Raw genomic sequence first — 24,939 nt, 5'->3', positions numbered from 1 at the left:
TTTTATTCTATCACTTCAAAAGTACTTGATTTTCTGCCTTTCCCTCTAGGATTTTTCACAGTTGTAGGAAAATTGCTAGTAACAACATTATCAAACAAAACCCCCGGCTGCCTTGATTCTGACTGAAGATCCAATTATAAAATATGTGAAGATTTAGCTTTGGTTGAAATCACACTCATGCTGGTCACCTGATGTTTTGTTCCAATACTGAAGGAAGCTTGCTCAAGTTATGGCAATAGCATATGGCAACTAACTGGTTCTTATTGACATTATCTCATCGCTCCATGTGTCTGTTCTTCTCAGACTTTTTTTTAAGTATAAAGAACATTGCGAATTTGTGTTAAGCATTAGTTTAGCAATGGAGTAGAACAGAAGCAAATCGAAACTATCACTAGAGAAACTGAACATTTGAGTTTGGTTTTAAGTTACTTAAAAGGATCTCTGTCATGCCTTGGCTTTCTGAATCACTTAAAAAGGACAGTGATTATTCTGGCAAGTCTTTATTTTGTTCTTTCCCCAGTTTACGTTGCATGTTTATGGATGCCATTAAAGTGTTAATAAGGCATTTGAATGCAAGGTTTAAAAATGCAGCTGTCAGAATGTACACATTTTATCATGTGAGCTTGTGTTTTGTGCAGAATGATGTACTCTTTTGGTACTGAATTGTCCTTTACTCCTGTTACTAAATTGGCAATCTCCCTGCAGATTGGATTTCTGGTAAATATTTGCTACCGACTGACACTTCACCCTTTACTATATTTGCCCCATGGCCTTACCTGACATTTGATCTGCCTGCTGCAGGTAAAATAATGAAACCAAATCTCTGATTGGTTGCAGTGGGTTACTGCACTTGAAAAAAATAATTCCTCCATTTACAGCATTTTTTTGTGTATAATTTAGATTTTTAGTTAGGGTAAAGCAATCATACAAAATGATTAACTTTCATGCACCAGTATTTATTTCACTATGTTATTCTATTCTTTAATTGTAATACTAACAGGACTATAGAATGTCTCAGGGAAGACAGGGAATGATTGGGACACATAACACGTACGCTTGAAGAAAAAAATTGTATAAGTAGGCAAATTCTGATGATGCAAGAGTATACTTTTATACAAATGCATTCCAATATATTTTGCATTTCTACAAACCCATTCTCAGAAATCACTAGCAGTAAATTAAGATCTTGGAAAAGAATGTATGTAGGGCTTCATAAAATTCAGATTAGAGATTGCAACATAATAAATTCGAAACAAATAATAACAGAAATATAAAGGAACCAAGTTGTTTTACTTGCAAATCTGAAGGCAGCAAACCTGAATGCAAATGACCAACGAAAGCATCTCTAGACTTGTTTATTTATGTATAACAAACTAAAAATGTTTGCAATTGCCATGCTCTACCATGGTAAATAGGATAGGGAAGTTTTTAAAATATTTAACTCCAGAGTTTTTAGCTTGCTCAAATTAAGCCTACTTTGTGTATATATTTTAAGAATTTTGAGCTACTTTTTGTGTACTTTGACTAGGGAATGCTCTAAATTCAATTTGAATTTGAAAAAAAATCGAAAATTCAAATATCGAAATTAATCATGTAATGTCTCTTTAAAAATTCGACTTCGACCATCTGCCATCTAAAACCTGCCGAATTGCTGTTTTTAGCCTATGGGGACCTCCTAGAACCCATTTGGAGTTAATAGGTGGACTTTGAGAAATCAAAGTTTTTTTTGAAAATACTTCAAATCTAACTATCAAATATGTTACTTTGATTTGAACGATTCGAATTCGAATGAAAACAGCCTATTTACTCGAAAAAAAAAACTTCGATTTTTGAAATAAATTTTGGTTTGTCTTTTTTAATTCAAATTTCAAAGTTTTTTTTTAACTCGAATTTATCTAATTTTTTTTTATTAAAACTAAGCTTGCCTAGCTCCCATCCACAAATTTAACAAATTTATCGTGCATCAATTCTAATCATACAATTTTTTCGAGTTTGATGCCCAAATCGATCTGTTTTTTTTTCGAGTTGTCACCCAAACCCCCCCCCCCCCGAAATTGTCAGATTATCGTACGAAAACCACTGCAGATAACAATGTGAAGAAACATCTTCAGGAACATCTGGCAATGACTTCTACATGACCTTGACAGGTTTTAGCTGGAGTATTTTCGGATTGTTCCTCAGTCAAATAGTTAACCATTTGGTGGTGGGGGTCATCCATTTGTTTTTGGTAAACTGACCTTCTTTGCAAAATAAATGTATTTTAACAAACTACATTTGAATATGTGAAGTGATCTATTAACAATTATCACTGTTGTTGCTTCTATCTATTTCTGGATACACACATCAAATTTTGGAAGTTTCAGAGTTTAAAGAAATCTTCTATTGAGTTTATACCAACCGCCAAGGGCAAATTTGCCAGAGCAGCTTAGAAGAGATAGCTGGCTTTGCACATATACTTTGTAGCTCAGTTTCCATCCTCAGGCAAACTACTGTATGTCTAGAATCATCAGGAGCTCTGTGAATTTCCTTGTAAATGGGCTTAGGAAGTCTAAGCAGACAAGGAAAAACAAAATAGAAAAGTAAAATATTACTCTGTAGGCACATTCCCTTTACTTTGCATGGTGCTATTTCATGATTTTAAGCTATGTCAGTGATCTTGGGTCCTTTGTTTTGCTATTAGATGAACAATAGACAATAATTGTATGTCACTTTCTTTATTTTAAAAAAACAACCCTGAATTAGAATATGTACTGGCAATAAGGCAAAAGGCAGTTAGTTTACTTCTATAAGATATTGACTCACACTTAGTGATGGGCGAATTTATTCGCCAGGCGCGAATTTGCGGCCAGCGAATAAATTCGTGAAACGCCCGCAAAAATTCGCTGCAAAAATTCGCCGGCATCAAAAAAAAAATTTTTCGGAAAAACGGACACCGGCGCCAAAAACGGGCGCCGGCATCGAAAAAACGGGCGGCGGCGTCAAAAACAGGCGCTGGCGTCAAAAACGAGACGCCGGCGCGATTTCGCAAATTTTTCGCCGTTTCGCGAAATTCGCAAATTTTTCCGCAAAGCGAAACGGTGCAAATTCGCCCATCACTACTCACACTTAGTGATGGACGAATTCCACCGATGGCGAATAAATTCTCAAGACTGCCGCGGGCCTACGTTTTTTTGGACGTCGCCGGTTCGCAAATTTTCCAGCGAAGCGAAACACCCCAAATTCGCCCATCACTACTCACTTTACCAGGCAGACTGCCTTGTATACATTGTAAAATTGTATTTCAGAAAATGTTGCCGCTGTGTTTATTTAGTGATAACATCATAATTGTGGAATGGGTACATGTTGTGTGAGTTCTGTTCTTCTCAGCCTTTTTCTAATAAATACACTTTGTGGTCTTAATCTATAGGTTAGTTCGTATTGTCTTATTGTTCTCCTTAAACATATAAGCATTGATGCAGATTTTAAACCAAAGTCAATCAAGGTGCTTCAGAATTATTACAACTTCAATGCTCATGGTTTAGCACATTTTTTTTAGCAATTTTGTATTTTTGTACTGGCTTGTAGCGTTTGTGTACCAAGAAGAAACTATTGTCTTAACATGGTGCTTAACAGGACAATGTATGGTGCCTCCTCCTTGCACCTATATTGGCATGGCATTTCTTGCCCTTGTTTCAGGATAATCTTGAGGGAGAAGGACATAAAATTCAACATATGACATCCTAACATTGCTTGACAGGATAGGAAATCAAAGTGCTACTTAATACCTCATTACTTTTACACATGCACCTCATGCACCACATACTACTCACCTCATACTTTCTAAAGCCTTGCTCTTGTCATGGGGTAACTCTTCCTGTGTTTATGTGGTCTGTAACTGAATTCATTGAAGATGGATTTGGGAAGAACAATCAAAATTTAAAACTTTTGCTTATTACAAGGTGGAGAAGATAGTCACACAAATGACACATTGTTAAAAAATACCTGAGCTGAATATTCCATATGAATAAATCATTTATGAACACTCACTGACTGATCAATGATTGAACACTTTGGGAAAAAGCTTAAGAATTTGTACAAAAAAAAGCGAATGATTCATTCAGGGTCAGGAGTCTTTAAAAAAAATAGCGGAAGTGCTTTTGTTTCATTTATCTTGGAATACCAGAAATATGTACAAGACATTGCCAATATAAATTAATTAAATAAGGTAATAAAAAAGAAGAAAAATAATGGTGGGGATCAGCCATTATAGCTTTTTCTGTAATGTGTACAGAATATTATTGTGTCTCAAGGTAATCTCCATTCTTCCATTCTGTAGAAGAACTGAGATAATTACCATCAACATCAAGACTTTATTGATGCAAAATGTTCACTGGCTTTTTTCCTAAATACAAAATAAGTTCATGTGTCATTGAAAAGAAGAAAATAAAAATCAGATCTCAGATCCCTCCTCCGCTGAATCATTATCGTCATCTGTATTTTATGCTTTGCTAAACAATACAAAGGAAGCAGGTTTTTTTTTTCAACAATGTGTCAGTTAAAGGGATACTGTCATCGAAACAATTTTTTTTCAAAATGAATCAGTTAATAGTGCTGCTCCAGCAGAATTCTGCACTGAAATCCATTTCTCAAAAGAGCAAACAGATTTTTTTATATTCAATTTTGAAATCTGACATGGGGCTAGACATTTTGTCAATTTCCCAGCTGCCCCATGTCATGTGACTTGTGCCTGCACTTCAGGAGAGAAATGCTTTCTGGCAGGCTGCTGTTTTTACTATTGAGTGCTGTTCTTAGATCTACCAGGCAGCTGTTATCTTGTGTTAGGGAGCTGCTATCTGGTTACCTTCCCATTGTTCTTTTATTTGGCTGCTGGGGGGGAAAAGGGAGGGGGTGATAATCACTCCAACTTGCAGTACAGCAGTAAAGAGTGATTGAAGTTTATCAGAGCACAAGTCACATGACATGGAAAAGCTGGGAAATTGACAAAATGTCTAGCCCCATGTCAGATTTCAAAATTGAATATAAAAAAATCTGTTTGCTCTTTTGAGAAATGGATTTCAGTGCAGAATTATGCTGGAGCAGCACTATTAACTGATTCATTTTGAAAATGTTTTTTATCCCCATGACAGTATCCCTTTAAAGTAAAGTAAATAAAGTGTATTTCCATAAAGAGATGATACACCTTTAAATACTATAGTCTAGGGATGGGCGAATTTGACCTGTTTAGTTTCACCCAAAATGTTGGCGACGCCCATTATAGTCTATGGGCGTCAAAAAAAATTTTTTGTTGCGCGCTGAAAATTTTTTGACGCATGTCTTTTTATTTTGACGCACAACACCATACAAGTCTATGGGCGTCATATTTTTGGCGAAACAAGTCGAAAAAATTCACCCATCCCTATATAGAACTATGGCATTCTATACATGTGTCGGATGCACTGCATTACTAAGCTTTATTACAACAGGGTTGGGTTGGGAGCCAAGACATGGGGTTTTAAAAGAGCACTAAATCTATGCTTGTGGATTTGGAGATGTGTTCCCATTAAACAATTTGGAAATTACTTAAAGGGAAACTATCATTACATTTTATAATCCTGTTTCCATTTAACTGCCGTGGGTCACAATGGGGAATAAGTTATACAGGTATGGGATTCGTTATCCAGAAAGTTACGAATTTTGGGATGGCTGTCTCCCATAGACTCCATTATAATGAAATAATTTTAAATTTAAAAAGTGATTTCCTTTTTCTCTGTTATAATAAAACAGTACCTTGTACTTGATCCCAACTAAGATATAATTAATCCTTATTGGAAGCAAAACAATCCTATTGGGTTTATTTAATGTTTAAATGATTTTTAGTAGATTTAAGACACAGAGATCTAAATTACGAAAGATCCCTTATCTGGAAAACCCCAGGTCCCGAGCATTCTGGATAATGGGTCCCATACCTGTATATTTGTTTTAATTTTTTTGCCAACGATGCTGACCATTATTATGTACCACCAATGACAAAGAACAATGAAGGTTACAGGGGAGATAGCCTGCATAAAATGAGACTTGTGCTACTATGAACATATGATTGAATCCTTTTTTTTTTGTTAATTGTTGGACAAAATACACTCAAATTTGTAGATTAATAGGAAAACATGTATTTTTTTGACCAGGAGCTGAATGTATGTTTTTTTGGGGTTTATCTTCATAACAGGTTATAGATGCCTCTACAAGAGCTGGGGTGGGTATAATGATTCCATATACAGATATATTTAGATATTTTTTTATCTCTTTCTGCAGTGATGTTTAATTTACAAGTTCACATTAATGTTTTTATAATTCAGGTTGAAAAAACTGATTAGAATTTGAAGTTCTGGTAATTCATTGCACCATTTGGATTGCTCTAAAGTTTGACTTATCCTTAGGAACTTGGGAGCAATAGCCTAGTTTCCAAAAAGTTTTATCTGACTGATATTTATATCTTACATACTGCTATATTTTTGCTATACATATGCCACTTCATTCTTACCAGCTTGAGAAAAGTGATAGTGCAGATCATGGCTGGAAGTGATAGTGCAGATCATGGCTGGAAGCTCCTGAGAAGGAATGGAGGTACTTCATAAAGATAAAGGAACAGGTACAAGTCTTCTACAGGCTTTACTACTCAAAGAAGGCATTCATGCAGTGAGGAACTATAGAAAGTGATGGGGACAATGTCAATGTGTCCAGTGCATACTAAGGGGATTATTTACTAATGCACAATTTTTTTGTGGCAGCCCTTTTGATGACAAAAACCCAAAATTCACGTTAAAAAAAAAAAAGATTTTATGTGATTTTTTTATGCCCCGAAGCTGTTCCAAGTCCTAATCCAGAAATAATGATTTTATGTGATTTTTTATGCCCCGAAGCTGTTCCAAGTCCTAATCCAGAAATACAGCATTTAAAGCCTTGCATATTCATGTAAAAGTCAATGGTAGATGTCCCCTTAACCATTTGAAGATGTTTTAACCCTCACAAAATGTTCAGAATTTTTGGGGTTTAATGCTGGTTTTTCTGTGAAAACTCAGATTGATGGTAACTAAGCATGTATAAATCCATGTTGCTGACTCCTTGGTAGAATTTTGCCATGGGGCTTGTTTTGCTGAAAAGCTGTGAAAAGTGAGAAGAAATGCCAACATTATTATTAGAATTTCTTTGAAACAATAAAATAATGCCAATGACATTTTTAGAAATTTTCCCTGTTTGTGTTTTTTTTTTTTTGTGCTGAGAAAGACACAGATATCTTTCCGTTGACTTCAATGCTTTTGTCAAAAAATTCTCTGAAATTTCACCATTTCCCAGATTTATTTAATGTTTCACAAATTATTCAGCAATGCATAACAGGACAGTTTCGCTCAATGGTGGCAAAACAATATATACATTTTTTTAAATGTTTTCAATAATGATTTAAACTAAGCTCTATATATGAAAGACCCCAGGTTCCAAGCTTTACAGAAGACAGATCCTATACCTGTATTAAATGGTGTTTTGCCTTAGTAATAATGTGTATGAAAATGGATCAGCTGAAAGGTGACACTGAGGGGCAGATTTATCAATGGTCGAGGTGAATTTTCAAATTTAAATATTTCGAATTTCAAGCTATTTTTGTGTACTTTGACTAGGGAATAGTCCGAATTCGATTCGAATTTGAAATAAATTCGAAAATTCGAATATCAAAATTTATCATGCATTGTCTCTTTAAAAATTAGACTTTGACCATTCGCCATCTAAAACCTGCCGAATTGCTGTTTTAACCTATGGGGGACCTCCTAGAACCCATTGGTGGAGTGAAAAATCAAAGGTTTTTTTTTTAGGAAAAACTGATTGTAATTCGATCAAAATGCGATATTACTTTGATTCGTACCATTTGAATTTGGCCGAATATGGACCTATTAGATCAAAAACTGACCTATTCGGGCAAAAAAAAAACTTTGGCTTAATTTTGGTTGTTTTTTTTTTAATTCGAATTATGAAGTTTTTCAAATACGAAATTCGACCCTTGATAAATATGCCCCTAAAGCAACATTTACAGGTGGATGGCTGCATTGTCTTTCAACAGGTCAGTTACAATAAAAGCAAGAGACAAACTTTGTTAAAGAGCTACTGATAGTGGGAATCATATATTTAATGAACTGAAACTGCAAAGATACTTACATAATGACACTAGCGCCCAGTAATGATGTAAATAATGTATTTTGTGACAGCCACCAAACAGAAACAGAAGCAAAATGATTTTTGCTGTAATGTATATATTATTTACTTAATTCTTTAAAAAAAACAATCAAAACTAAATGCTGATCCTAGACATTTTTCAACTACGAAAAGCAATGTTTCATGTTGAAAATGATGATAAGCAAGTTTCATGTTGTTCGCAAATGAACCAAGAGTAAATATCTTTTTCACATTCAATGCAACTGTTATTCTTTATGTTGTACATAGAAACCCCATTTTTTGTAAACAAGCTTGCTGTGTTAATTTAAAGGGGGTTAATTGGTATGTTTTTATTCTGGGAAAAGCAAATTCTATTACTGTTTGACAGAGAAATACAAAAGAATAAAACACCAGCAATGAAGATGAAACTAAATTCCTTAAGCCTATAAGGGAATATTACAGAAGGTTGGGTTGTAATAACATAGTAGACATACTTTTGTGTTTCTTGATGGAAACATTAGCAGTGAGACTCCTGGAACACCTTGAATGTCTCACTGGTATCGGTCCTTCCAGAATATTCAGTACATGTACAAATACACTAGTGCACTGCTCTGCTCAGATTTCATGTACTACCATTTGTAATCCATTAACCTTAACTGAATATGATGAAGCAGTTGTGCTGAAACTTTAGAGATATACAGTAGCACTAACCAGCACTATGAGCTCCATCCAGGTGCCAGTAAAACAATAACTCCAAGGGGAAGATATATCAAAGGTCGAATTTCAAATTTGAAAAACTTTGAAATTTGAATTCCAAAAGACCAGCCAAAATGAAATCTAAAGTTTTTTTTTTTTGGCTGAATAGGTCCATTTTTGATCGAATTTGAATCATTTTCCCCAAAAAAAAACTTTGATTTTTCGAAGTCTTCGACTAGGGAATAGTCCAAATTTGATTTGAAGTTAAAAAAAAAATTAATAAATTTGAATATCGATATTTATCATGTACTGTCTCTTTAAAAAGCCATCTTAAACCTCTAAAGCCATCTAAAACCTGCCAAATTGCTGTTTAAGCTTATGGGGGGGCCTCCTAGAACCTTTTGGAGTCAATTTGTAGACTTTGAAAAATCTAAGGTTTTTTGGGGGAAATTTTTGATTCGTTTTTGATCGTATGATTTGAATTCGGACGAACATGGACTATTTACCAGGAAACAAACGTAGTTTTTTAAAAAAATAATTTTCGGTTGGTCTTTTGGAATTCAAATTTTGAAGTTGTTTAAATTCTAAATGCGACCCTTTTGATTGGGTTTAATTGTGCCCCTTTGTGTAAAACATGGCAAAGTTCTCATGCCAAATACTTAAAATAGCGATGAACAAATTTTTCACTGTGAGATTTATGCTCTTAGGCTCTAATGGGTGAAAAAAATTGTCATGCGTCAAAAACTTATTGTGAAATTTGTTGTGTCTCAAAAAAAAATGTTGGTGAAGGAACACAAGTCAGATTTGCCCTTCACTAAAGTATTGATACTGTACCTTATTTGTAGTTTATAATAGAAAATTCTGTGTTCCTTAAACATTTCCTTAACCCGCATAATGCCTTCCTTCATAGCCATACCCCAGAAATCAAATCTCTTTATCCTGCTTTATATTGACCAACACTCTTTATTCTTTTGCTCTTTAATCTGGTTCTCATGTCCCATGCCATATTAAATACATTCTTTCATATTTGATTGATCCCTGCTTTCCTGAAAAGGTTTAGCTCATTGTAGCTGTTACTTCCTTAGACATTTTCACCAGTTTTCTTTTTTGCAGCCCTTTTTTTTTAAAAAATCTCTTTGTCAAGTCTTCTTATATTTCTTATTATTCGAGGAAAGAGTTTGTGCATGTGTGTGGGGTTTTGTGTTTCTGTTATTTCCCTTGGACTATCATGTCATTATACAAAAGAAGACATTGCCTATGCATTATTAATGCATTTCTTGCTGTTTTACATAAGTAAGATTATGTTTGACTATGTTAGACATTTGTTCTTACCTCAAGTTTGCTGTGTAAAAGAAAATGACTTTTTATCTTTATTGACCAGTCTGAAGGATTTGCTGAATAGTTGCCGCAGAAAGCCATGACAGATTTGAATGTTTTAGGAACTGCAAACATTTATGTCATTATCCTTATGAGCAGGTTTAAAAATTATAATTACATGTTTAAAAATTAAAATGATATAAATTATATAAATTATAAATAATATATGTATATATTTTCAAGTATGTCAAATTTATAAATCAAAGTTATCGGTAAGTCTTTTGTTGAATAGACCTCTTGCATTTAGTTCATCATTTTGTTGACCCAGTTTTGTAGGGTGCTCAAAATACTTGACTTTCTGTTTCTAATACCATTTATGTTTGGGCTTACATAACAGCTTTTATCACAGGAATTTCATATGACTATTATGAAATTATGTTTGCTTCCACTTGACCTCCGAAAGAACATGGCAGTTCTTATATAATTGCCATGTAATCTACAAAGGATAAGTAAATTGGGTTGCTATTGACATAATTAATTGTCAGTTATACCTGCAGGGTCCTAATACTGACTTCTGGGTTATTTGTGCTATTTATACTTGGGAACAAAATCACACTACCTCTGTAGAGGGAAAATGGCTAACTGTAATAGGATATCTTGTATTTAAGATTCAGTCAAAAGAATGATGTTATTCTCTTGAACACCCATATCCGTTCATAGCTGAGATTGCAACTGGGATAAAGATTTGTAATCCATAGGATTCCTTGTTTTTTTTAATTCAATTGGTCATACAGTATAATCAACATTTTAGCAATAAATATCATAGCTTTTATAACTAATAGTCGCAATGATAACAATAATACAGTATCTGCCTTTCTTCATAACAATTCAAAAAAATGAAAGTGTACAACCTTTATTAGAATATGTTTCTAAACCACAATGTCCTTGTGAAATAGATAGCACCTTTTCTGCAGTGTTAGGCTTTTGTCTTTCTATTCTTCTTGATCATGTAACAATAAAACATCAATAATATTTAGATGAATTATCGGAGAAAGAAGAAAATAAATCTTTTTAGAGCTGGGAGTTTAGAAGGTCTCACTTTCTACTTTTTGTTATTTTCTTAATGAATTGATAAACTACTCTGCAATAATGAGTCACTTTGAAAGAAAAGCTTTTTTTCCTCCCAAGTTCACAGCTGCTTTTTCTGAAAGCTTTTAAGGTTAAAAAGTTCAGAATAACAAAGTACATTTTTGAAAAGTATTTATTTTTTTAAAGACTAAAGACATAATATCATTTCTTCCTCTAATGGAGTTTTATGGAACATTGTATACTTTGAAAAGTGTCAGTGTCACTCCTGTTCCTTGAAGAGCTATCATGGCAAGTAGCAATACTCATTTTCATTTATCAAGCTAAAATAAGAATTCTAAAATTCCCTTTTTTTTTAAATTGTAACATAGCTTGAATTCTAAAAATACACCTCTCATTGACACCTATAGAAGCTTGCCAGCTATTCGCTGTTGGATAGTGATGATCAAAGTGGCCCAGTTTCCCAGAAAAACCGAAGAAACATTTACAAAATGGCAAAATTTCGCCAAATGCATGTAAATGGAATCAGTTGGGGTTTTTAACTTACTGATTACTCAGTCAAAGTTTTTTCCATATTGCATTTCTTCCTTCCTTAATAAAACCCTCAATTGTGTAATCAAGTAGCTGGAAACAACGTGCATTCATTTTAAAAATGTTGGGTAATTAAATATAAAAACTTGATTGTTGAAATACATCTCCCACTGTCTTTTCTTTTACCAAGTTTTTATTGCTGATTTTTTTTTTACCAAGTTTTAATTGCTGATTTTTTTTTTATCAATTTTTGATTTTCTTTAAGTTGAGATTTCATTTTTTTCCCACAATAATTTAATTGGCAGAAAAAAATCTAACTCAAATTTTAGCCCTCAAACCTAGCCCTTAAATGTGGTATGCATATGGACACATGATTTATAACCCATGTGGACCTTATGTGGAGCTAGCACCCCCCCCCGTTCACTTTTTAAAAATGTGCATAAAAGTGATGTCTTATGTAATTTGAGAGCAGGACTATGTGGAAACATTGCAATCTCATAAATGTATCTGCACCAAAGAAACTTATTTGTATGCAACAATGGAAATGTCACCTACAGTATATCTGCATTTCAACTTAATGTTATCTAGAAGATTAAATAGAAGAAATGTGGAATTGCATTTACTGTCAGTGGAATAAAATGTTTTAGGAAAAGACAACAGGTCTTGCACAGGTCAGAGCACTTCTTGTTTCGGTAAAAACTGCACTTACATTTCATTAGATCACGATTACTGGAGAATAAATATTTAACAACTTTGTTACTGGACGAGTACTGTGTGGCCCCTGGGAAGCCTCAAGCAAACAATATGTGGGCCATCAATCAGACACTGGAAATGTATTTAATTCTGTTCCCATTAAACAGATTTCTGCTTGCTATAGATGAAATAATTTAGTAAATCTTGGTTTGTGGAAATAAATATTTTTTATGCTTAGGAAACTCTATTATTTAATGCAAAATAGATATGTTATGGTGGAAACAGCAGTGAAAGAAGATAAATTATAACCAGAACCAAAAGTCACATGGTACATTAGCACAATGCTACCCATAACGAAATTCATGATTACCATTTTTGCAATGGAATGCAATAAAATTTACAGTGTATTGGCATGCTGTGTAGATAAAAAAATCTAAAAATATACTGCAAGTTTGGGGAACTGGCACAGATATTAAAAAGCTGGGCAAGAAAAGAGTTACCTTTGTTTAGTGGTGGAAAGTTCAGAAATGAATGTGGCTTCCTTCTTTATTCCGATTTCTGTACTTTTATGGAAAAAGTATATTTCAGATGTTTTGAAATAAGTCAAAGCTACTGCAGCATTATTTATCTAGCTGTAAATTCCATTCCTATTTCTTGTGTACAATTGATGGCTTGGAATTAATGTGGAGCTTTACTGATTGATAAGCGAGCCCCTGCTGAAACAAATAAGACACACAAGATCAAAGTTATTGCAAGGAAACAAAAGTGAGGCAGAATTTATAATGGTTTATTTCTACAGAATCAACACTTTTATGCAGTGCTTTGCAGAGATTGGTCATCGTCCACATGAGTTCCTTCCAAACTAAGGTCCTGATCATGTTCATCAGGAGTCAATTAACCTGCCTGACACAGGGATAACATACAACTTTCTTGTGTCAAACTGGGACTCCAGCTCTGCAAGGCACCACTGAGCTCCAATGAGTCCTGGCATGTAAGTTGTAATTCCTGGCCCTCTCCCATTTTGTTTTTGTTTTTTTTGTCAAGCTGCAAGTTAAGAAACCAATAAATAACTCAAATCAAATGATAGCCTAACAGAGCAACAGTTTTATGGCTACTGGGGTCAGTGACCCCCATTGAAACTGAAAATATAGGAAGAATATAAATAATAATAAAAAAACTATAAAAAAAGAAATGAAGAGCAGAATTGCCCTTTTTGTAACATACTTGAAGTTAACTTAAAGGTGAACTAGCCCTTTATTGATTATAATCACATGATTGTGATTAAAGATTAGTGACATTTTTCATCAGGCACTGATTTATGACAAAAACCGTAGTGCAAAATAATGCCCGTTGATGTCAATTAATTTTTTTGTGGAAAAAAACACAGCACAAAAGCAATGATTGACTTCAATGTATTTTGTTAGAAAAAAACACCCACAAACTGTTCTGCCATTTCGCATATTTTATGTTGAAGCAAATTTGCGTAGATACGAAGTTGCGCACAATTTACCGATTGTTTGTGAAGTGATGTTACAATCAGCGGTTCTAAGTTATGCTAGCGATCGGAAATTTGTATATGGAGTGCAGTTAAAGTACAATGGCCGTATTTGCAGCAGAAAACACATTAAACTACACAAGGCCAGGGAACCTTAATAAATGTTTTCTAATGCCCTACACATGTGCCCACAGTATAGTTTAGGTGCCATATGTTATCAAATGTAGGAGGAAGGAGGGTACCCTAAATAAAATTTCACTCTTTTTCAGAATATCACCCTTAAAAAGTAAAAGACGCCAGAGTTTTTTGGCACTTAGAAAAAATGTAAACCTTTTTTTTGGAGCAATCCCTATCTACTCTATTGCACTTCGCCTGGTCTGAGGTGGCGAAGTAAAGTCTGGCGCAAGAGGAAATGTTCATGAAAATCCGCAACTTAGTGAATTAGCGTAGTTACGTCCCTTCGCCATAGCACAACTTCATCTGGCGTAAGGGTGCAAAGTAGCGCTAGAGTAGGTCCACTTCACTAGCGAATTTACGCCAGCACCCAATAGTAAATCGGAAGTTGCAAAATGACGTCATGCTGGCAAAATTTCGCTAGCGTTAGCCACTTCGTCCTTTAGTAAATTTCCCCATATTGTTTCCAACCACTAAGAAGCTTGGGAATTAGCAGCAAGTTAATTATTATTACCTTTCCAATAGCTATTAAGGAGATGGTTCACCTTTAAGCTTTTAGTACAGAATGGCTAATGCTAAGCAATTTTGCAATTGGTCTTCATTATTTATTTTTTATATACTTTTTAATTATTTGCCTTCTTCTGGCTCTTTACAATTTTCAAATAGGGGTCACTGACCCCATCTAAAAACGAATTTTCTGTAAGGCTACAATTTTATTGTATTCAATTGCAAATTGTCTCAGACTATCACTCTCTACACCATACTAAAAAATGAACAGCCCCTTTAACCAAAAAATATTTCAGAAAGAATCTGCTTTATATGAAAGAGTTCTGTCATATGAATTATACTGACCATTTCATCATCATGCCCACGTCAAACCTAAATTCTGTTTTTTACCCAACTTTAAAAGTTTCTTATGAATGTTGTTTTTGTTTATATATATATGGGATTTTCATTACTATAGCAGAGACATATTCTAAATAGATACTGTAGGAGAGACACTGCTGATAAGCCAAGAATGATAGAGTGAAGAACTGTGCAAGCATTTACTGAGTCCTTAGTGACATCTGATACAATGAAGCTGTGAAAGGAAATCTAAACCAGTCAAAAGTCTAATTTTATCGCATTATTTAAAAGACTTACGTATGTCACATTTGGCAAAAGGTGCATCAATCAAACTGACACAACTCCTCAACTTGACTCTGTCTTTGGCCCCTAAGAAAAATGATCTATTGATGCTTTTTAAAGACTTGGTAATGTGTTCCTACTTCTTTATTTCACTGTTCTTGTTCTTTTTATCGATGTTCTTGAATTGTAAAGTTGGTTTTGTTTTCTTTAGAATTTAGAAATCTACAGTATGTTTGAACTGTTACAGGGAAAATACACTCTACTAATACACTAGATTTATCTTTAATTTAGGTTCTGTTCAATAGAGTCGATTGGAGGCATGTGGTATTGAGTTTATACAGTAGAACATTCAAACCCTTCTTGTTTATAAATACAATATATTCCCTATGGGCACCAATAGAACAGCTATCATCTATTTTAGGCATATTTTACTGTGAATGTATGTGAGTATTTTTTGAAATCATTTTATGCCTGTAAACAACTTGGGAATGAACTAAGGGGAAAACCCTACTTTTTTACAAACAAAATTAGTTAACTATTTTATGAAATCTTGAATCAATAGTTCATGCTATGAGAAAATAACAAGAGTGTTCACACTTGTGATCAATTTGTTTGTATATCTTTGATACCATTTTCCCTCCTACTTTCTTCATATATATTTTATACAGAAAAGGAAAATGTGGGAAAAAAGTAAAAAATTAAAAAGTTGATTTCTTCAAAAGGTGTGCATGTTATTGTTAGGCCAACTTGGCACACTTATTCATAACAATGGTTTCACAAAGGGGCCTATTTGCTAACGTTCAAATTTCTTTTTTTTTTTCACAAATTTCTAAAAATTTGTGTTTTTTCTATATTTCTTTAAAACTCTAATAATTGGAGATTTTGTAAGTGTAAACATGAAAACCCTCTAAAACAAAAATTCTCCAAGTAAAAGCAGTCCCAGTCCCATAGAAGTCAATGGGAGTTGTGCTGATTCTATTAGATTTTTTTTTAACCTTTTTATATTCAGATATTTTAATAACTTTCATGGCATTCATGGTTTTAAAGAAATACAGTTTAATAATGGTTTCAAAAAGATGTAAATACATGCGCCTCTTAAACTCATACATTTATTTCCTGGAAGAGTTCACCTGTTTATAGTGTTCACAAGAGTTCACCTGTTCACCCAGAAATTCCTAACTTAATTACACAATGTATTAACACTGACAATATAATGTGCCACAATGGGATTCTACCCTACTCATGGCAAATAAAATAACCTGATGGGGCTGCACCATCTCTCCCAATCATGCAACTCCACCCTTTCCTACTGAAGGGTGCTAACACTACATAGCTGCAAAATACTGTAAGATTAATATTCATTCTCTAACTCACTAAAGTATAATCAGAGATACTGTATGTGTACAAAGCTTTGGTAAAAGAAATATGATAGAAAATGATTCATGAATGATATATATTGAGATTGTGAAGTGCAATCAGTAATCAGTTAAGGCTTTGGTTGTCCATTGTATAAAAACATCCATCTTTGTCTACACAAAGGTGAACATACATGTAACAATTATGATCACTTATTTTCAGTACATACATTTAGAGCTGAATCATCAGATATACAGGTAGAAACAATAGAATTCTACCTGCATCTTATGATTCAGCAGTAAACATTGAATCATCATCGATGTTCAGGCGCCTTCAAATACTTAATATCAAAGTCTTTTGACAATATCGGTCAGCTTGTCTTCCATCATACAAGCACCAAATATTCATTTTTAGGGATGGGCGAATCTGTGGCATTTCGCTTCAGCCAATAATTCGCAAATTTCGAGTGAAATTCGGATGCCAGCGTCCATTTTTGACGCTGGCATTCACTTTTTTGACGCCGGCAAAAATGCGCCGGCGTCCAAAATAAATGCTAAATTTTTACGCTGGTTTCGCGAATTTATTCGCCTCGAATTTGCGCCTGGCAAATAAATTTGCGGATCATTATTCATTTTGTATGATGGCCACCTTAAAAATGAATATTAAAACTTACATATGAAGCCCAGCATCATATAAGGTACTCATATCATTTTGCTAAAACACACACACACAAGTTGTGATTCCAGTTTTTATTAGATCACTGCATACAGGTGTTAATTGTCAACTGCAGCCAGCCAACCAGCAGCTTGTTTTGATCAGTCTACTAGAAAATAAAGGAAAAGATCTGACTAGTGCAATTTGACACCTGTATTAGTAAATCAAAGGGTTTTTTCTCCATTTCAGTTACCTGACATATATGTTATGGTTTAATGGATAAATGAAGGTGATTTTCCCATTCTCTGTACTTTTGCAATAATAATAATACATTTGGTGGATAATAAATGATACAGTAGCTGACTCTTCTCGAGATTAGAAGATGATGAGGTCAGAAACAAGTAGAAAGGGCTGGAAGATGATTTCCAAATGATACATAACCAGTCACATAGTTACAACTAGAGTTCTGGATATTGTTTCATCTTAAAGGAACAGTTCAGTGTGAAAATAAAAACTATGTAAATAGATAGGCTGTGCAAAATAAAAAATGTTTCTAATGTAGTCAGTTAGCCAAAAATGTAATGTAAAAAGACTGGAGTGACTGGATATAGTCAGTGACTATGAGGGGGGCCACATGGGACATATCTGTTCAGTGAGTTTGCAATTGATCCTCAGCATTCAGCTCAGATTCAAAAGCAACAGATATGACCCATATGGCCCCCCTCAAGTCTCTGATTGGTTACTGCTTGGTAACCAGGGTAACCAGTCAGTGTAAACCAAGAGAGCTGAAAAGCAGGAATTGATTATTATGTTAGACATCCAGTCACTCCAGCCTTTATACATTACATTTTTGCCTAGCTAACTATATTAAAAACATTTTTTATTTTGCACAGCCTGTCTATTTACCCAGTTTTTATTTTTTACACTGAACAATTCCTTTAATGTTCTTCTCTTTAAGGATAAATAAAGACCCAGAGTGTTTATTTACAAGATATAGGGCTGCTGTACTTTCCAGGTGCAACAAACCCTTGCAAAGCCATTACTCCATTTTCCTTAAAATGCGCACCTTGCAGTTAGTTGTCTATCCCCTTTCCTGTGTAACTACACATTATATCATCTTTCTTGTACAATATGTATGTTATTCCTAAGGCAAAGACCTCTAGACGGCATCACTAGACCCAACATACATCATCAAACAACAAATTAATAGGAAAGATGATCTTGGGCTTTTCTTGTGATACTTTAGGTATTTACTTACTTTATAATAAACCAATGTTGTTTTTTTTTCAGTTTAAGGAACCCCAGATTTGAATCATGTAACTGGATAGGCTTGAAAATATTATGTAACACCTCTGCTCTTTTTTCTAACAGAGATATTTGACCTGTGGCCCTCAAGATTGTATTGAACTAAAATGGGAAATGTAGATCAATGATAGCTTGTGGGCCTGCAGGTTGGACATTCCCTTTCCCTAATTTCTGTTTACCCCTTGAGCACCCAAAAGTTTTCTGTGCATCAGTAGCAACTATCTTAAGTGCCCAAAGGGTTTACTCTTTTTCTGCTGTTGTTGCATGTGACGTCTATCTTAAGAATTATTCTTCTTCTTTATTTCTTTTCTTCCATAATTCTTCTCTGCTTCCATTGATGACTATACTTCAGACTGGCAATATGAGGGTAAGATCCGACAGCTAAAGTCCTGACCATTGCTTGTCTGGTATCCATGTGCCATTCTCTTTATAGCATTATTCAGATTCAGCTCACTCACTTCAATTAGATCCTTTTGATCGCAATTATATTCCAATTAGATGTGTTTTTGTTGTGAAGCTTTAATTACAGTGTTTGCCTTTTAATTATCTCTTTATGTATTTTTTTTATTTTCTTTTAATGAAATTACCATAATATTCCCCTGGTCCTGAAGGACCTCCGCTTCACAGCTATGCCTTTCTTAGACTTCAGAGAGGCTTACATTTTTTTTCTTTTCAAACTCTCAATTTGGAAAGAATTTGCTTTTGAATATTCAGCAAGGAGTAGCATTGTTGTGAGTGTATCAGTAGTTTGTTGTTAAGTGTGACCAGCTTGCTGTTGTGATGTGACTGATGCTTGATGCTTGCATTTAGGGGTGCAGAGGCTCTTGGGAATTTCGGTCTCTGTTCTGCATTGCATTGTGACAGTATAGATGATGTGAGACCATTCTGTCCTGCCATTTAATTACATTGCTTTTTGCAGTCAGTCTTTGGTTCCAAAAATATCATCTCTCTTATAATAATCATACCAGAAACATTGCTTGTCTACTTGAGATAATGAAACCATGAGCCATTTCATTAATTAATTCCACCTCTTGTATTTCCCTTATAGATTGTAAACTGGCCAGAGGCGGCATACCTGCTACTATAGTTGCCATAGATGAAGAAAGCAGAAATGGTAAGGAAATCAAAAGACTCATGTATTCTTCTGCTAAAAATGTTTTCAATTATAGGCATATTAAAAAAAGAACTTTAGTACAATAAGGGACATTTACAAATACAAGTGCAGTGAAAAATGTGAAATGTAGGAAGTGAATCAGCATTTTCTACCTATAATGCAGTATTTGAATAACTCCATTCAAATTGTGTCCCTCCACCAGATTGCATCGTATGTTACTGCCCCAAAGGTTTAAAACAGTCACAAATCTATAAGGCTTGCTTAAAGAAACAAAATAGTAGACTCACCAAACAGATGCACCACAATATATTGGATCCAAGTGCTCATGCCCTAGACCAGGGTTCCCCAACCTTTAGAACCTGTGAGCAACGTACAGAAGTAAAAGGAGTTGGGAAGCAACACTAGAATGAAAAATGTTCCTGGGGTGCCAAATGAGGGCTGTGATTGGTCATTTAGTAGCCCCTATGTGGACTGTCAACCTACATTGAGGCTCTGTTTGGCAGTACACCTGGTTTTTATGCAACCAAAACTTGCCTCCAAGCCTAGAATTCAAAAATAAGCACCTGCTTTGAGAGCACTGGAAGCAACATACAAGGTGTTGGAGAGCAACCTGTTGCTCACGAGCTACTGGTTGGGGATCACTGCCCTAGACCATGAGGAGAAACACCAAACAATTCTTGCAAAAATAAGTTCCCAATGTAGGCATGTCCAATGTCAGGCTTTAAATACACTATGTTAAAATGTGTTGGAACCTTTTAATAAAATAATGGACAGCATTTACTGACTCATTTTTGCAAGAAACGCAAGTTGCATCTAGCATAATCTATTTCAAAATTGTGTTTGCATAAAATTCTCTGGGACTGAGCCTAGTTTGCCTATTGTTACACTTTCCTGTGGGAACCCTGGAGCTACAAGGGTGGCTGTCACTCCAGAGTTTTTAAAAGAAGAGCATGACTGTCCGGCACTCAAATGGATCATCAGGACCAAAATATTTTAGTTAAAAAATATATCTTTCTACTTTAAAATGTATACTTGCATCTCCACTCCAGAGTTCCCCAGTGGCAGTAGACACACTATTCATCAGAAGAAGCAGGACGGAGACATTGGCAATGATATGCAAGTGCAGGAGCATACTTTACTTTGGCACATGTACTGTAATTAATTGCACCAATAAGCACTCCCATTGTGTCTGCTTTAGTGCACCTGCAGTTGCAAGTGCATTCCTAAATGATCCATCATGAATGAACCAATGAGTTGTAAGGTGTTGAAGAAGAAAGGAATAAAGGTATGCAGCTATCCATAGTGGACTCTGATATATAAGGGAAAACTGATACAATAAGATCTAATAGAGTTGCTATCATCCCAAAATATCACTTTTGAAATGGCGTTGGTTCCTCCATCTCCAGGGTCCCCCCATCTCAGTCACAACATCCCTCTGTTCCCCTTCCACCCACCACATTCTTTTCTCTGCTCATTGAGATCGGGTTGGTGGGAGGTCAGGGAGTGCAAGATTTAATGCAGTCATGAGGAGTGAGTCTGGGCCGGCAGGGCCCACTGTGTTCCTGGTTCTGTGGTTCCTTGTGCCAATCCCAACTTGTGTGGTGTGCCCTGCACTTGCACAATACTCTAGTTTGGGAGCTACCATTGGTGGTTCATGTGGACATAGTCCCTAGGGTTAAAGTGACTCATACCTTGAGCTGCAATGATCCATGACGCACTATTCATTCAAGTAGAAGCTAAAGTGTATTGCGTGAAACCAAGCTGTGTATTTTTCAACCAAACTAGTAATCATCACATTATATGTACTCTTTCCTTACAGGCCAACTTTGTAAGTGATTATTATCAACTGAGTTGGAACAGGACCCTGTTTCTACATACCCATATTGGGTCCATGGGCCATTTAATTAAATCAGTTTAATCTGACTCTCCTTGTGCAGGGCCTAATTTTACCATCCAACTGGCTCTCTATATAACATGTGTAAGCAGTGCAGTGCAATGGCCCTGGGATTTTAGGGGGATTTCTGTGTCTGAATGAGCATTTATTTTGTAGTTTTAAAGGGGTGGTTCACGTTTAAGTTGACATTTAATATTATAAAATCACTAGTAACAAGCAACATTTCAACTGGCTTTAATTTTCCCTTTTTTATAGTTTTTGAATCAATTTCCTTTTTCTTCTGTCTCTTTCAAGCTTTCAAATGGGGTGTCACTGATCTAATTTTAAAAAAAACAAATGCTCTCCTATTCATTCCAGTCTCTTATTCAAAGCAATGACTGGGATGCTAGGGCCCACCAGAAAACCTTAGGCTGAGGGCCCTCTTTCCAAACTATTATTCCTCCTCGCCTCACTCAACCTCTCTATTCTCCTAGGCTTTTATCTCTACATACTATACTCTATTCTTCCATTATTAATCCTCTTTTTCCCCATAAATAATTAGGGAATGACCATGAAATAGACCAAATGGTTAGAGGCAAGAGGGCCCACTGACACCTGGGCCCACCGGGAGTTTTCCTGGTATCCCGGTGGGCCAGTCCGACATTGGCTATGAATTGTAATGCCTTTAACTTATTTCACTCTGACAGATGTTTACAAAGCCTGTGTACAACTAAAGATGCTCTTCTGATACTGGGCTGTTCCATTTAGTTTATTTTCTGTCACTTTAGGTATACTTTTCATTACACTTGATTTGATTTATAATGCCCCATTAATGCCAGCCTTGTTAACATTATGTGTTTTATTTATTACTATTAGTATTATTGTTTGTGCTTGTCTCTTTCTATTTTTGCTGCTGCATTTCTCGTTGGTCTGTTTATTGCCTTTTCATTGTTGCTATCATTTTTATGATACGCTGTCATTTTTGTTTATTCATTTGATATTTTCCCTCCCTCTGTTAGAGCTGTGGATTAAAATGATGCAATGTATTACTTATTTATGTATCTTTATACTAATGCACGGAGCTCTACGTTGGTACTGAAACCTAGAGATGTCACAGTTTAATGAAACAAATAATATCAGAATCTTGAAGTTATCAGAACAAAGTGGGGGATGGGGTTTTATAAAAAGACATTGGGTGAGTGTCCATTACATTCCGGAAGTCTCTTAAGTTGGGAAGTTCAACCGCACTTGGTGAATAGTAACTCTGTAAGAACTTTCTACCATTAATGTGTGTAGTTGGTTGTGCTTGCCTTTAATAATGAATTATCTAATGCAGGGGTCCCCAACCTTTTTAACCCGTGAGCCACATTCAAATGTAAAAAGAGTTGGGGAGCAACAAAAGCATGAAAAAAGTCCCTTGGGGTGCCAAACAAGGGCTGTGATTGCTATTTGGTAGCCCCTATGTGGACTGGCAGCCTACAAGAAGCTCTACTTGGGACTGTAATTAGTTTTTATGCAATTAAAACTTCATTTCAAGCTTGAAATTCAAAAATAAGCCCCTTCTTTGAGGACCCTGAGAGCAACATACAAGGGGTTTGGAGAGCAACATGTTGCTCACGAGCTACTGGTTGGGGATCACTGATCTAATGGGTTCAAAGGACATAACTAGTGATGAGCAAATCTGCCCCCAAAAATGAGCAAAATGCATTAATGTCTATGGGTGAGTTTTTTGTAGCAAAATATTAGAGTTTATGGGTGAGTTTTTTTTCCTCACTCCAATTCCATCAAGGTCAATAGTTTTTTCTCACACTAAATGCATTGTTAATTGGCTTTTTCTCTCAAGTTTTTTCTCACTCCAAATGCAATTAAGGGACTGGTTGTTTTTTCTCTGCAAATCTAGTTTCACAGCAAATTTTAGTCAAAGTTTTGCAGGAAAAAAAAGTCAACTGAAGGTGAAATTTCACCATGAATCCATGAGTGGCAACAAAATTAGCTCATCACTAGACAAAATACTTGTGGAAAGATAAAACATTGCAGAACAGATGAACCCCTCAATCTCATAAAGAGATACATCCAAAATGCCTACATTGGGGCTCATGAATTAATCAGTGTGTATTAGTGGCTGTTTTTGCAACATTATAAGTGACATGATAAAGCATTAATGGTGTACTGACAATGACCAATATTGGACATTTGGTCTCTGTCTTATTTGAAGACAATAGGGTCATACCTCCACCCCTTTTAAACAGAACAGGTTGGAATTATTACACAGCTAATGATGAGACCCCATATCTGTTAATGACTCTGTTCTATGACCTGCTGGTTCCAGGTTTAGTAACTCTCCCTGTAGGCAGTAAAAAGGGTGCAGCTGTCTGGCAACTTGTACCTTCTGAATTCTATTTGGTGTTAAGTCTCTCATGTGATATTCCACTGATATTCCCTTGTTTCTGACAACCTCCCTATGTTCATGACTGGACAGTAGTGATGAGCAAATTTTTTCACCATAGACTTCAATGGATGAAAAAAATTGTTGTGCGTCAAAAACAATTTGTCGCCCATAGACATCAATGCATTTTGGCAAACTTTTGCCATTTCATAGATTTTTGGCGAGGCAAAACAGGTCAGATTTGCCCATCACTACTGGACAGTTTAATTTTAACATGCATTCATTATCACGAAACCTGTTATCCAGAAAGCTACAAAATGGCCATTTCCTATAGACAGCAGCTTGTACTTGATCTTAACGTAGATATAATTAATCCTTACTGGTGGCAAAACAATCCTATAAGATATATTTATTGTTAGCTGATTTTTTAGTAGACTTCAAGCATGGGGATCCAAATTACAGAAGATCCCTTATCAGGAAAACCTGAGCATTCTGGATAACAGGTCCCATGCATGTATATGTCCCATACAACCAATGTGAACCCAGTTGAGGGAACATTTGTAACCCATTTATAAAATATTTAGCTCTGATTGGCTGCTATAGGTTACTAGACCCTGTGCAACCTTTGTGACATTTAAAATATTACCCCATTTAACCGCATATATAAATAACCAATATAATTACACTTAAACAGTTGAATAAACCAAATATAACTTAAGGAAAAACATGTTTCAAAATACCACTTTTTTGTCATATTTATTCTAACGCATCTAAATTTAGATGAATATGATTTCTAAATCATTTTATGTTCTTTAAATGTTCTCTGTGTTAGTGTTTACAAGTTGGTTTATATCTTGGAGCAATATTGATGCAAAAATAAAACATTTCCATAAGTCTGCCAAAGTGTCCATTACAGTATAGTTGTGTATAATTAATTTCTCACCTCAGCACAC

General features: G+C 35.1%; 1 protein-coding gene across 1 annotated transcript in view; it reads left to right on the top strand.

Moving 5' to 3' along the window:
* The window catches only part of LOC108695740 (protocadherin-15-like), a 555,442-nt gene that overhangs the window by 124,476 nt on the left and 406,027 nt on the right, over positions 1–24,939 (top strand). Inside the window, exons 3-4 of the mRNA XM_041570198.1 lie at positions 18,966–18,980; positions 19,662–19,727. Coding sequence (XP_041426132.1) covers positions 18,966–18,980; positions 19,662–19,727 — 81 coding nt within the window. The remainder of the gene's footprint in view (positions 1–18,965; positions 18,981–19,661; positions 19,728–24,939) is intronic.

The sequence above is a fragment of the Xenopus laevis genome, chromosome 7L (genome assembly GCF_017654675.1).
Source record: "Xenopus laevis strain J_2021 chromosome 7L, Xenopus_laevis_v10.1, whole genome shotgun sequence".
Lineage (NCBI taxonomy): Eukaryota > Metazoa > Chordata > Amphibia > Anura > Pipidae > Xenopus > Xenopus laevis.
This window is presented reverse-complemented; position numbering and strand designations above follow the sequence as displayed.